Raw genomic sequence first — 15,725 nt, 5'->3', positions numbered from 1 at the left:
GATAAATTCAGCCTCCACTGGAGGACATGCTTTGAATGTTGAAAGGCTTTCCTATCGATAAAAAATTACAGGCCCTGTGAAATTTTTGTTAGGGCTAAAACGAGAGTATTGAAAAATAAACAGCACAAACATGAACTAGTTTATAAGCCAGGAGGGAGTTTAAAAGAAACGAAAATCACAGTCTAAGAGCACAACTCTATCTAATTGATTGTAACTTTGTCTTTTTTAATTAATTGTGAACATGTTTTTAAATTTGCTCTTGAAAATATGTTTCATTCCAAAAGTGACTTTAATTGTTCCTCTGGTTTATGTAATTATGATAAAATTATGGAATATGAGTCTTTTTTAGATTTTTAACCCTTTATATTATTATTGAATCCATCGTACTAAAATGATTTGAAGGAGGTTATTTTAGCCAAGATCAGTGTGAGTTTGTATCTCGATGTGTGATTTAAGCAACCACCTTGTGCTCCAGGTCTTTATGGTTTTCACAATGACACAATTCACACATTATCACACAAAAGTCAAAATTTCTTATATGCTCCATTTTGCATTATTTGGTTTTACATTGTATATTTATTTGTATTTGGCTGTCACATATCCCTTTCGGCTGCTTCTATTGTGACATTAAGACAAGCTCAGGTTCAAGCTGTCTTGCAAATGTCAGTGAATATTGAATCCTACCTGCCGGAGCAGCGACTAAATCACTCAAGTTTCAATGGATTTAAATGCTCCATTTACAGTGCTAAAGCAACACATTTAACATTGATACAGTCAATAATATTATCATAGCATAAACAATAAATATGGTGTCTCTTACCCAACAAACAGCTGAACAAGCAGTAGCATTTGTCTCAACCCCCTTCAGCTGCTATTTTTTTAAAGGCTGGATTGCATTTCAGTTAATTGTTCACTTCACATTTTCTCAGGAAAAGTGCATAATACATTAGGTCACAGACTCAAAATTAATACTTTTTCATTTTCTTATAATCACTGAAAAATGTGTGCAAAAACAAAGTACTTTAAATGATATTACAAGTTGGGTTTTGTATTATTTTGATGAATGCTACAGAGGAAATGGCTGCCATACCATGTTCCCTAATATTATATCATTTAAAGGATGTTCATTCACATTATGCAGGCAAAGCACAGGACAATTTTTTGACTATTGGCATAAGCAGTGCTTTAATTATAAGAAATCTTACTCTCATCTGTTTTGAGTTGTAAGGTAAGCCATTCTCATAAATGACTCTAAATGTTTGAAAGGGTACATTAATTCATTTAAATAAACACAAAAGAGGTAGGGGTGGGCATGATGGTGCAGTGGTAGTGCTGGAGTGCTGGTAGTATGGAGTTTGCATATTCTCCGCTGGGTGCTCCAGTTTCCTCCCACTGTCCAAAGACATGCAGGTTAGGTGAACTGGCGACAAGAAACTGTATGTGTACATGTTTGCCCTGTACACATAAACTGGCACCCTATCGAGGGTTTGTTCTTACCTTGCACCCTATGCTAGCTGGGATAGGCTCCAGCCCCCCCGCGACCCTGGTCTGGATTAAGCGGGGTAGAAAATGACATGGCAAAGGAGGAATGAACAAAATGAGAATGCAAAAGGGCTTAAGCAAACAGTAAAACAACATAAAGCCTCTCTGCGCCTACCTTTCAGAGGAACTGATGGCAATCTCTCAGATAAGATGGCTTGTCCACTTGCCTTATCACTTGTTGTCAAACCGACTCTGGCAGCACTGGACACAAGGCTAGAAACAGCGTGGAATGAAAGCGAATGGATAAAACCAACCTTAATTCTCAAAAAAAAAATGAGAATAATTGAGTGAAGGCAGTGACTTGAATTGAAGAGCACACATTAAGAAATAAGAAAAAAAATGTTCCAATAGATGATAGCTAATACAGTGCCAAAAATCATCGATTAGCTAGCAAATAAGAGAGAGAACCTTAGCTAAGAAGAGCAGAGAGTGTTCTAATTACACATAGCACTAGCTTAAATATTATTACCAGACATTTACCATTAACACAAAAAGCAAACTCAAACTTTACAGATAACATAAAAGAAAAAACTGAGCCTGAAACTGTAACTAAAGAGGACTAACAAGACTTAAACTCCAGTTTGTTGAATTTTAGATTTTGTGTAGCTCAAACTTTTCTTTTGAGTTCATTCAGATTTATTAGTGTGAGTTATTTTTGAGTTGAAGTTTAATAAATAATCTAGGGGTTTTAAGGAATATTACACCCTAAAAATTATTTTTTTTATACGTTACTTACCCCATGTACTTTGTTGCGGTGGTCGATTAAAAATTTTAACCTCATGTTCTCAGAATGGAGAAAAACAAGTTTATGACATAACAGAACTCAATGGTGACTGGTGCTGCACAGTGGCAACTGATGTGAAAATGGAAAAAAGAAAAAAAATCTCACAATACTCATGTTGCATATCCACATGTTTGTTATCCAGTCGCTTGCTCAAAGCGTGCAAAAACAACTGCTTTCTCTGCAAAAGTATTGTTTAGCGCTATAGCACTAAATAGCAAGACTAAATAATGATTTTTTGTTTGGAATCTTTTGTGTATATTTTCACACCATGGGATTGTGTAGGAGGAAGTGCTAGCTCCTCCAGTGAATCAGGCCAACATCACAAATCAATCACAACACAAATAATAACTTTACACTTAGCTTATACCGTATTAAAGAATCGTTCAGCATACAATCCTCATCAGCCTTTGGCCTTCAGAAAGTTCACAGAGATGAAATACAGCAGTTAGTCGAGATGCTGTCCGTATTCCAGCCAGCAGGATCTGTTGACGCATGCAGGGGTTTGTAGGAAAGTTACAGAGAGCCGCAATTCAAAGGTGCCAGGGTTCAGCAGCTCAGTGGCTGAGTTGATCCAGAGTGTCTGAGCTTCAAAAGTGGTGGAGTGTTTGAAATGCCAATGTGTGTTAACAACACTTATTGTAACTTTCAGATAATATTGCATTGGTACAATAAACCAAACAGAGTCTAATTAGGAGCCCTGACTTTACACTTTTGCTAGAAATCTCTGGGAACAAAGAACTTTCTTAACATTTCTCCTGGTAGAGCTAAAAAAATATATACTGATTTCACAGAGAGCATAACGGTGAAAGTAAAAAGCAACAATATAAAATAAAACGGAAAAGTAAGCACTGTAACATTGCAATAGTAAGTAGAAATAAAATATATATGGTGTACACAGTACAATAATATTTCGCAATTAGGTTACGTACTGTATATGAGTGCAAAGCTTATAAAATACACCGACTAGAGAGACGTATTGAATATCAATTAAACTTCCCTGATGCCTACTGTCATCCAGTACCATTCTGCCTGTCACGTTACATGGGCAGTCATCAATCTCTGCTTATAAAAGATGGCATCGTCCTAGCCTTGGGAAAATTAAAAAAAAAATAAAATCTTGCAGTCTGACAATTTTTTTTTGTTTAGGAGGTTAGTCTTCTAGTTTGGTTTTGATGTTTTGCTACACTCTTTCTGACGCCTGATTTTCATTTTGATGTTTGTGTTTACAGTCTTTTCCAGAATATTAGACCCTTTCCTGTTCCTCTGTACCATTTTTTTTTTTACCTTTTTTCTCACTGACCACCAAGTGTTTTAAGATGTACGTACCACAGACTAAGCCTGACGAATTGCTAGAAGCACAGCTGCATTGCTCTTCATTTTCTTATCTCAAACTGCACCTCTTAACTGACTGGTAGTAATTAATGGACACGTCATTACAGGATAATAGAAGAAGGCAAACCCCATAAACGAACTTCACCTAGATCCTTGCATAAATGGCTTCAAAACCCAAGCCTGAACAAAGTAATAATGTACAGTGCTTATGCAAAACCTCATTCCCAAAAGCAAAGGAAAAGAAGCCCCAGAATTAACAAAGAAAGAAACAGACTTAGTAATCAGGACTCAATTCATTTGTATTATTTTTTTCATTAAGGTCACATTATGCAATAAAAATATCACATAGCAGTAGCAATTGTGTTGGATTGGTACTTCTCTATCAGAGGAGAGGTGGGCCAGGCAAGCAGAACAACATCTATGAACAAAGAAGACAGCAGAAAAACACGACGAGATAGAATGTGACATTCACAACGGACTTTCTGCACAATTTAACACGAGCACAAAGAGACAGTAGACCTAAGATGTGCAAATGGCATCCTCAGAATTGATTCACAAAGTTTGCTAGTCGTCTGGCACAGAACTAAACGTACATCCCTTCGGCATGTATCAGGTGTATCTAAAGGCAGTGTGGAAGGCATAGATCATGTTGCCAATGGCACAGTCTCCTAATTAACGGGCTCTTCAGATAGCTCTTACTGGTTGGGAATATAGAAAAAGCTAAAGTTGAAACCACACAGTGTGATAGATTTAGACCTTCTGGTTTAACACTTCCAGTAGAGTAACGTTCATCTCTCATGGCTCATCATCATCCCAATTCAAGGGGGAAATAAAATCCATGATGAGTCTTGAGCCAGGGGATGACTTTACAGAAGGTGAAGGCTGTTAAAGATAAAGACAGGTTTCTTCACCAGTGAATGAGGGAGAGAAGCACAATCATATTTTAGCAAAATACGCACACGCTTTGCATGTTTTGACTATGCAACAGAATATCGTACATGTGGATTGTGAGAATTTTTTTACATTGTTTGACATTGTATAGCATTGGTGACCTATCAGCCACGTTGAGTTAGAATATTCAAAACTGAATTTATCCATGAAAGAGATTAAAGATTTTCCTGGGCCACCACTATAAACTACATAGAGTAAGTAAATTTTTTAAAACAATATTATTTTGGGTGTAGAATTCCTTTAATGGAAACAGTGTTAGGTTATCCTCCAGTGAGAACTGTGAGCCATAAATATTCAGTATTCACTAAGTCTGATATTTCCAATTCAATGATAACAAGATTAAGACAAATAATTAAACTAACAAGGCATAAAATTCATTTTATGCAACAAAATTACAAACTCCCTCTCATTAGAGTGATTTTGAGAATATAATCCAAGCAAACAGAGACTGGGAAAGCAAAACTACAGCCCCTTAATGTGCAAGGGCAGAGCACTCAAACTCCAGAAGTCACCCTGGTCCATAACTGAACTGTTCCCAAGCTCTACAAGCTGCTCGTGGGCCTTGTTGTGCAACCTTGATTTCCTGATATGTTTAGGTACACCACAAACAAATACATCACTAGGAATCAGAGGATGGCATAAGGGGCACTGCTACTGCCTCACAATCACAGATTCCTTGTTTCAAATCCTGACTGTGTTAAGTTTGGCCTTTTCCCAGAGAACCCCATTTTCCTCCCACATTCTAAAAATGTGCTGTTAAATGGTGTGACTTCAAGAAGACCAATCTTGAGAGTGTGTGGGTAAGTGTGAGCATGTCCTGCTGGCTCCTTCCCTACAATAATGTACTGGAACAGGTGGTTTTGGAAAATGAATGAAATGTTTTGTTGGGGTCATCAGTATGTGAATTTCCCCTTGGGATTAATAAAGTATCTATCTATCTATCTATCTATCTATCTATCTATCTATCTATCTATCTATCTATCTATCTATCTATCTATCTATCTATCTATCTATCTATCTATCTATCATGAATTCGGTTTGATATAAATATTTCTATTTTTATCCTAGAGATTTTGGGAGCACTTGTGTCAGCTTTATCGATATGGATTGTGACGGCAGTCCTTGTGTATCTGGCCATTATAAGGATTGTAAACAACGACTACGAGATCGAGGGACACGTGATGCTTATCACCTCTGGCTGTGCAGTCGGGGTCAATGTTATGTAAGTGTGGACATGGCTTTCTTACATCTTTGTGTTAGAACTTCAGGGAATGAAATCCTTTCTTTTTCACTTAACACATGACCAATTTCACCCTTAAATCTGCCTGATATTCGTCCAGTTTCAAACCACATTCTTCATAACAGAGGTGCAATTACTATATATTTTGTAAATTTTATACTTCTTGTAGAATAAAGTCAAGTTGCAAACACAAATATACACTTATGGTAAATAAGTTACTTAAATGTACTTTTTATTTTTGTAATCATTATAGTCACCTGCGGTGGGTTGGCACCCTGCCCGGGATTGTTTCCTGCCTTGTGCCCTGTATTGGCTGGGATTGGCTCCAGCAGACCCCCGTGACCCTGTGTTCGGATTCAGAGGGTTAGAAAATGGATGGATGGATGGATTATAGTCACAGTCTTTTAAGAGGAATAATCCATTCATCCATCCATTATCCAACCCGCTATATCCTAACACAGATGAATAATATTTTCAAAAATTCTTTATGGACACAATCTTTATATATAATAAGCTACTGTGCCTGTTCGCTTGTCTGTCCAGTTTTTTAAATCACCTGTAGCTTGCAAACCGTTTGATCTATTGACCTGAAATTTGGTACACATATACTATGTGATGTCTACTATCCACTTTCGGGTGATGATTGACCTCCAAGGTTATTCCTCTGTTTATTTTTATTTTATTTTATTGTAGCATCAACTCTCAGCAGTGGCCAGCAGGGTGGCCGTGCAGCACATGTGTATGGGTGCCGTTCTCATTCCCTACCACCTTCGCCGTCACTTCCCCTACCTCTTCATATCTTAAATCATTCTTGAGGCAGATTGAAGACTTAAAGTGCCAGCTCAAGTGAAAAATGAAAGAAAACTTACTAAGTAATTGCAACACTTAATCAGTTTTAATGCGAAAAGATGCCAATGAAAGAAGAGAAGCAGCGGGCCGATAGGGTGGAGAAAAGAAGAGCTGCTCAGGAAGCAGCAAGCGCATCAACCTGTGAGCAAACGAATGGTAAACATACAGAGAAAGAGTACGAAAACTAGGAATGCTGAAGTCAAGTGTATTCACTGCACGTTATCGTGCAGTGTGCCATTACTGGTTTTAAAGATATGGAGTAGACAGCAGAGGAAGCTGATTTAAAGTCATTCTGACATTCATGACTGCCTTGTCTTAGTAAGAAGCCTTATTTTCTAGAGAAAAACACCCTAATATTATCAAACAATTAAAGTAATTTTGAGAAGAACAGACCATTAAAGCCCATCATAACCTAATGAGACAACAAGTAATCAAGAAGTGCTAAGTCAAAAACTGACTGTAAGGCGGTGAAAACACAAAAAGCCACTTTTGCGTTTAGTCAATAAAATCTTTCAAGCTGTTAACAAACTGAAGTAAGCAGCGTGTGAAATAGTAAAAAAGTTTATAAAGCTATATGGCTTCAAGTGTGCTGGTGGATGCTGTTATGATGAAATGGTGCGAACCTCTTATTACTGGTAAATTAAAAAAAAGTATTTTTATTTCACGTAGCATAAGTCATAGCCTGTGATGAAAATGGCTAAAGCATCTCATGTAAGGTGTCCTGATGTCTGCATTATCCAAAAAATAAGACCTTCCTTTGTGTTTTTTTTTTTCCAGTAAATTGGCAACAGGCACAGAATAACTTAAGTGCAGCAAGGAACTCATAAAGCAGACTCACACTGGTCTGGTCACCAATAAAGAACTGCGTCACCCTGCCAGGTCCACTTAAGTATTGCAGGGAAACGAGTGTAAGAACAGAAAAAAATGGGAAAAGGAAAGAAGAAATGGTTAAAACCAAATCCTATTTAACACGTTATTATATCACCAGCTTTGTTCTGCATATACTGCCATTTATAAAAATTAGACCGTGAGCCCCTACTTGGGTGTATCCACTGATTGGCATAGCATGTAATAATAAAACTTACTTTCAGATATAGATTCATAAGTATTCACTGAGCTGACCTAGTAGCTAAGGTGTTACAAATATTTTAGAGGACCACTTAGGAGTGGTCTCGCCTCACAACTCACCCTACCCACTAGGACTGCAGGGTGGTCTGCATCTTCTCTCTGCTATTGAAGACCTTAAGAAAGGCTAGGAAATGGTCACAGAGCATCACCACATACTGAACACAATAAACATAAAGGAACTGTTTTTCTATTTTTAATGATTTTAGAAATTTAAATATTATTCTGACTCATTCCATAACTACTCCATAAAGCCACTCTTTTGGCAGGTTAAGACGCACACATATTTTTGTTTAAAACGACTGTTACAGAACTCAAGAACCCAGAAAAGCCTTGGGAAACAAACAAGTCCTGAGCTGGACCTTACAGACACCAACAAGAGAGGCCGTCTAGATATTAACCAATGGCAGCTGCTCCAAAGTCGCACTTACAGAAAAAGCTGAGGTTTCCCATTGATGTCAAACATGAAAAGGGAAAAGTCAGAAGTGACTGTCCAGCATCAGCCTCAAGAACAAAGCAGCCCCGTGAAATAACAGGAAAGTAGAGCCTTCATGCAGAGCCTTGTAAACAAAGAGCAAAACCTTAGATTGTATTCTGTACCTCACATTGTTCTAATTCATATAATATGAAAATATTTAGTAAATCTAATATTTTTAAACATAAACTGTATGTAAAGAAATTACAATACATATTCATTGACATATACAGCATCTCTCGTTTTTGTCACTTCTTATTTTTTTGATCCAAAACTTCATTTGGTGGTCTGTCATATGTAATCTTTTTCTGGTGCATCCCTACGAATAACCCAGCAGTAATCAGCATTTACATTCCTTCTTGATACTCTGATTGTGATTCTTGATATCCTGATCCTTGATATCCTTGCACATTATTTCTTGATATCCTGGTTGAATCTTTGACCCTGCTCTTCACTCACTGTTCCGATATTTTCAGGCAATAATTCCAAATTCCCAAAAAAGTGAATTTTGAGACTCATGTTACAATCTACTTCTTTAAACTTAACTAATACATTTGTCATAATTTTGCTGTAATTCAGTTATTTATTGTTATCGAATATCGCGTCCGGCAAAAATGCCCTCTTTCAATTTAGGCAAAGTCAAACCCTGAAACTTTTGGCACAAATACATAAAACAGGTTCTGTCGTTTTACAGGGATTTGACAAACTGCTTCATTAAATCAAGCTTAATAAGAAGAGGTGGTGGCACAGAACCATATCTGGATCCAACAAGCTAGGCTTAATGAAGTTGGCACCAAGCTGTAGCTTTTTTCAATGTCATTGGCAATTCTTGGCTGTGAAGTCTGCTGTGGGACCTTCTATAGACAGATGCATGCCTTTGCTAATCATGTCCAATCTACTGAATTGACCACAGGTGGACTCCAAAGGAGTAGTAACATCTCAACGACAGTCAGTAGAATGGGATGAACCCGAACCAGAAGTTAACTGTTATAGCAAAGGGTCTGAATCCTTCTATCAACATCATATTGCAGTTCTTCATTCTTAATTAATTTGCAAAACTTCCTAAAATCCTGATTTCGCTACGCCTTTCTGGGGAAAATGGATTTAAATAATTTAATGTAAGGCTGCAATATGATAAAATGTAAAAAAGTTCATCGCTCTGAATACTTTTGAAGGCCCCATTACTTATTTTTAATATAAGCATTTTTAGGCCAATTTGACAGCCTTACTTCCATGTGAATCACATTCACAATGAGTGGGCACAAATCAGTCTAAGTCACTTTAATCTCAATTTTCAAAACTTTTAATACCTGATTTCTGTGAGGAGGGCTGTTTTGTACTCCATTCTTTGTAAACTTTGGGTGAATTTCTCAGCTCACTTCCATTGGAACATCAAAACTTGCATGCAGCAGCACAGAGAACACTGTCTGTCACAGACTTTGTGAATTTCAGTGTATGTAACACTTGCTTGAAATTCTTCCACAGCACTTTGTGTTTTCTTATCACTTGGATCTTCCTTTTATCTAAGGAGTGTCCATTTACCAGATCACAAAGAAGCTTGTCTGACAGATGGTTACTTCATCTTTCAAAATATCACAATACCTAATATGGTTATGATTTCTTATCAGGGCTCCCATGTTCTATGCAGCCATCCATTTTCTAACCTGGTTATCCAATTCAGGATCATGAGATGCCAATGTCTGGTCTGACTGCATTGGGCACAAGGCCTGAACAGGGCACACTCTCACACAAACAACTACAGTCACTCGCTCTAGGCCCATGGAGAATTGCCAGTTAACTAAAATGCATATCATTGGCGTATGGGAGGTAAAACCTTCACAAATACATGGAGAACATGCAAACACTAAACAGTCATTGGCACAGGTTGGACTCTGAGACTGTCAGGTAGCCCTGCACCACAATGCCTCTGTAGCCCCCATGCTGTTATTTGTAATAGCAGAGCAGGGTCAGCGTCTGTTATACACATCACATGCAGTGCATTTTGATTGTGTCTAAAAGTGTATCCTAAAGGGCTTTATAAATTGGCCAGTCACAATTAGGTTTAGGGTTAGGGTTAGCCCAAAGCATCAGCCATTTAGCTCTCTCAGCACCAGCCCAGGTCACACTTATAAATGCTGAAATTCTCTACCGGTCTAATTTTCCATCTTACTGATGCACGTGGTGGATCATTTTCCAGCATTACAGACAATTTTTATTCTGCATGGCCAGCTAATTGAGTTAAATGACACGGTCTTAAAATGTTAAATTAGGCATGTGGTCATTTCAGCCATATACAGAGGGTAGCCTTTGAATTCATTAATGAGAAAAATTAACTGGTGTGATTGACCTTTCTTTTCTAAATGTGCAGAATATTAAGTGCATGGTGTGACTTGAAAAATAAAACATCAAACGCAAATAAGATCGTAACAAAGCAGTGTATTTGAAAATATCAGGTGGAAGAAAAAATCAAACCACAAATGAAAGTTTCAGTTACTTAAAAAGCCCAAATTTGAAGTAAGGTATCAGTAAAGCATTTGTGCAGCACATTATAGGCTGCCAGCAAAAGAGGCGAGCTTGCGATCCACTGGAAACTTCGCTGATAAGTGTCACGCCCTGCATTTTCTAGTCTTGTAATCTGACATCCTAAGGCAAGAAGAACAGCAATGGCAGTCATCAAGTTTGATATCCCCTCCAACCAGACATCATGTAACATCATGCCACTGGCTTCAGTGAACAGGTATTTTCAAACGTGACGACTGTCATTCATCCAGTATGCAAACTTCTTACAACACGGCACACTCAATATCTCCAAATACAAAACAGACATCTGACAAGTAAGTAAAGGGAAAAGGAGGCAGGCATCACACACATGAAAAAAATTGACAAAGCATTTTATCTTTAATGTAATATATTGTTCTTTTAGTATAAGCAAATATTAATTTTAATGACAAGCCAAGCTGTGTCTTCTTTAAGATCCATGGCTGCCCAGTTATGAACAAGCTGCTGTGCTGGATGGTTGTGTAACTCCCCAGTTATTAGAGTGTTAATGTGAGACATGCTACTTAAATCATAACGCCACATAGTCATGAAATTTTTAACTCTACAATCTTGATGTTCTACACCACTCACCAATTATTAATGGAGAATGTGAAACTTTCCATAAAATGGCTGCTTCTTGACCAATTACAGCATGCCTGATGTATTTTAATCATCATCTGGAAACCTCAACCAAGAGAGGCATTTGGGGGTGGCAAGTGGGGCGACCGCCCCAGGCCCTGCGCCTAAGGGGGCCTCGCCTTTGAGGTCCATGTGTCCTGTTTGAGAGGATTTGTCAAATTATATTCTCCAACCTGTGAACGCTGCAATCAAGCTCCAGCCTCACTGGGTCACATGTTTTGGGCCTGCACCAAATTAACATCATTCTGGACAAACTTTTTTAATTGCCTTTCAGACAGCCTTGGTGTCACAATCCCTCCTAACCCATTAACTGCTGTGCTTGGTGTTCTTCCAGATGGGCTTAAAGTGGAGAAGGACAAACAAACTGTGATTGCCTTCACTACACTATTGGCACGCAGACTTATTTTGCTAAACTGGAAGAATCCTAACTCTCCTCTTTTAAGTCAGTGGGTAGCTGATGTTTTATATTATTTGAAATTGGAAAAAATCAAATTCTCACTTAAAGGATCTGTGCAGAACTTTTTCAAAACCTGGCAGGATCTAATCAATAACATTTTAGAATAAGCTCTTAAAGCACCGAGGAAGTAGATTCTCTCCCCATTTCTTTTTCTTCTCCATTTATCTGTATCCACCTAATAAACTTATCAATTTATTTATTTTTACTACTTTTAAGTGTTAGTCCTTTGGCCATTCTTTCTTTCTCAGGGGTGGGGGTTGATTTGTTTTCAATCCAATTTTTTTGTAAAAATTGATCTATTTGTATGGAATGATTACAATAAAATCAATAAAATTAAAAAAAATAAAATAAAAGTTATATTCTCCAATATATGTATATATTTGAGATGCTTCTTAGAGGAACCCTTTTAAAATCCCTCGTCAGGTCAAATTCTGTACAAGTAGGTCTTTGAAAACATTCCATAGTCCATCTTCATCTCCCAAAAAGGGTCGCCAGTATAATCCCTTCCTAAAATAGGTATAGCCCATTAGTCGCTGGGTTGGCTCCTGTTTTGACTTGGGAACAACTGATGGCTTGTCGCTTATGACTCATTTGTGTCCGGAGAGCCTGCCATTGTTTCTTAGTCGAGTCTTTGGTTCAGTTTGCGACAGTAGGCCTAGTTGAAACAGTGCGGGAAGTGTTTGGTAGTGGAACACCCAGCAACGTTTTATTACTGGTTTAGCCATATCGCTGTCGACGCCATGAGTGGAAGAGATCGTGGTGCACTTTAATAATAGATTATATCGTTATATTTTGATAAAGTCCGCATGTTATCTTGCAAAAATTTACCTGAATACAGTAATGAGAAAATCTAGTGTATGTTAGCATTTTTAATAAATTTGTGCGCAAGTTCATACAGTCCACACATACCGGTAACAGCGTTTGACGTAACTGGCCCCACATGGGGTTGGTCAGTCCTAGGCCCCGCACACCCCTAAGGCCGCCTCTGATCTCAACAAACCAAAAAAAATTCACATTTGGTCTGAATAGTTTAAAGAAGTTAATGACAGCATTGCAAATAAATATCAAACAAGCAAAGCAAATTGATAAATGAAAAGGTCAGGAAATGGTTGGATGAAAAATGAATTGAATCCAAAAGAAAAGCGCCAATACTTCAAGTGACTAATAAAGAATAATGTAAAACAAAACAAGTGAAAATTGGTAGAACTTGAACAAAAAGTATTGTTTCTATGTAGTAACAAAAATAATGAAAGGACAAAATAAACACATAAATGGGTTGAAAATGAAATAACCTTAAACACTAATCAACAACTACTGAAGGATTTTTTAAGTAAGACATTACCTTTCACACAGATTAGTGTTACACAGACATGATGTGTAGTGCTGTTTCTTTTTATAAAAAGACAGTGAGGTCACACTGTGACTAAAACATATATAAAATGTAACTGCAGTCTGTGAACAAACTGGTCTGTAGCTCTGGTAGTTTCTTTAAGTGTGCAGCCTTTGTGAACTACACGGCCGTGACTCCTGTGTATTCATTTTATGTTGCAGAATGGCTTACATTCTTCACCAGTCCACCACACTCCATGGTCATAGCCATAGCTCTGGCTATCACAAGATCGATGAATCCGGTGAAAGCCCAGACAGTCAAGGACATGCACATGCTCACTTAGGTCACCATGGAAACACCAGCGTCAGAGCGGCCTTCATCCATGTCATTGGTGACCTGCTTCAGAGCGTTGGAGTACTGGTGGCTGCTGTTATTATATATTTTAGGGTAAGTAAAAGATTGATTTGTTTGTTTGTTCAAATATGTCACAGTGAGTTCAAAGGTAAAAATGTCAACTCTGTTTTGTCACTAACAACATGTAAGCAGGAGGACGTGTGACTTTTTGCCATTTAATACAAGAGGCACTTTTCGTTGACTTCACGAAGAATGGAAATTAGTTAGTACATGGCAGTAGCATGTGAGGTGTGTTTTTATCACATTAAAAATGTGCCCAGTCAGAATCAAGTATTTAATTTTTGGACTAAAAAGCATGCAGAATGTGTTGAAAATATGACACTCCCCTGTGACTGCTGATTCCATCAAGAGCTGTTTCAAAGTTTTTCTCACAGCTCAAATTACGTTTCTACCATTAACTGCAGTTGTTCTTCACATCTAAGCTGCTCACTGACAATTACAATTGACACGTGTAGTTCTTACTTTTTAAGTGATAAGAAATCAATGATTTTGCCATGCCCACTTTCAAGGCTCTTCCTGAATTCTTCCTTTCTTTCAGTATCTGACATGTTAGCTTCTCTTTCTTAGCCAGTCCACAGCCTGTTCCATAACTGCTTAGTGTTGTGAGAGTGACATCATAAAACCTGACCATTCGAAAACTGCTGACAATTACTTGTAGATTATTTTTAGAACACACTGTACTTACGAAGAACTAAACTACAATTTTTCATCTAAAATTTGGCTCACTGATCTTACAGTCAATGAAGTAAACGGCTGCTTAAGATATTGCACTTTCATTTGCCAGTTTTTAAGGATGTTGTTAATGAGCAGTCTGGATGTCAGTATCCTCTTCCCTCCACATCGTGTGGTACCAAATGCCGAGTACTTTGCGATACTTCAAGGCAAGCTGTTCATTGTACTGCTGTGCATCTGCGTCATTGCTTTCAGAAATTGTTTACTCTGGGCCTTTGAGCTTTGTCACCATGTGTGGTTTCACCACCAACAAACACAAGCTGTGCAAGTCTTTCATCTCTCTGTGAAGAAATGTTTTTAATGAGAAAACTAAAGATGTAAAGTAGAGAAAGTCACATCCATTATCCTCATTGAAGACAGGACTGTTGACCAGTGAATGACAGGGAAAAGGTGGGTCTTTAATTCAAAAGCACAGAATTATGGGAATGAATTTTCCTGGTTGTGATAAACACTGCTTATTCCTGAAGTAACTGTTAATATTTTTGCAGTTTAATTGTTTTGGGGATACAACTTGTATTATTGTGGTATTCCCATCTTCTTCCCCTTACTTACTTTCTCCAGAGATATGTGAACTTGCCAGGTTCTTTACCGGGTTGGTCTACTGTCGCCCCTTAAAATTAATACACACACATAGATATACACATACACACAGACCCTAACCACAAAAGTACTGTATCATCCCCTAGGACTCCAAGAGACTTACTTAGATATATCTCAGACCTATATATTACTTTGGTCTCCAATAATATATTTAAACATACAAAGGCTCAACATTCTTGGCTATAGGCCATTTATCAACCAATAATGTCTTACTTTAATGCACTAACCATTGGATAAGCTCTCCTCAGCCTGTTAAAACTTCACAGGTCAGATCATATGGCACTTCCTTACTGTTCCAGGCGCTCTAAATATTTGCCTTATTACTTTAATCACTATAGATATAAAGACAAAGTATAGAAAATTAAAAGCAACTTGGCACTTATTAAAGAACAATAATACCAGTAGATGATAGTATAAAAGAAAATATAGATAGTAAAGTCTGGATATATATGGTCTTTAGAAAAAAGTTTACGGAAAGTTAGAGATGTAAAAGATGAATGTCACAGGACAACATTGATTTAGCAATTGAAGATGTTCATGAGAGACTTTTTGCTGATGATCAAATGAAATGGTCGTACATCTCTCGCCCTCTCTTGATGTCGCTCTGTCTTTTTGCCTCTTATACAAGCTATATTTATTTTAAAATTCCATGTGGGATTCCAGAACATGTAATTTTACACCCATTTCATTGGCTGGCTGTCAATATGATGGATGTCC

General features: G+C 37.6%; 1 protein-coding gene across 3 annotated transcripts in view; it reads left to right on the top strand.

The window, feature by feature from the left end:
• slc30a2 (solute carrier family 30 member 2) overlaps positions 1-15,725 on the top strand; it is a 293,279-nt gene that overhangs the window by 254,861 nt on the left and 22,693 nt on the right. For all 3 annotated transcript variants that reach the window (XR_007934590.1, XR_007934589.1, XM_028799106.2), the window contains exons 5-6: positions 5,678-5,831; positions 13,484-13,709. Coding sequence is in view for 1 of the 3 variants with exons in the window: in XM_028799106.2 (XP_028654939.1) it covers positions 5,678-5,831; positions 13,484-13,709 (380 nt within the window). In the remaining 2 variants the exon portion in view is untranslated. The remainder of the gene's footprint in view (positions 1-5,677; positions 5,832-13,483; positions 13,710-15,725) is intronic.

This window comes from Erpetoichthys calabaricus, chromosome 3 (assembly GCF_900747795.2).
Source record: "Erpetoichthys calabaricus chromosome 3, fErpCal1.3, whole genome shotgun sequence".
NCBI classification, from domain to species: domain Eukaryota; kingdom Metazoa; phylum Chordata; class Cladistia; order Polypteriformes; family Polypteridae; genus Erpetoichthys; species Erpetoichthys calabaricus.
This window is presented reverse-complemented; position numbering and strand designations above follow the sequence as displayed.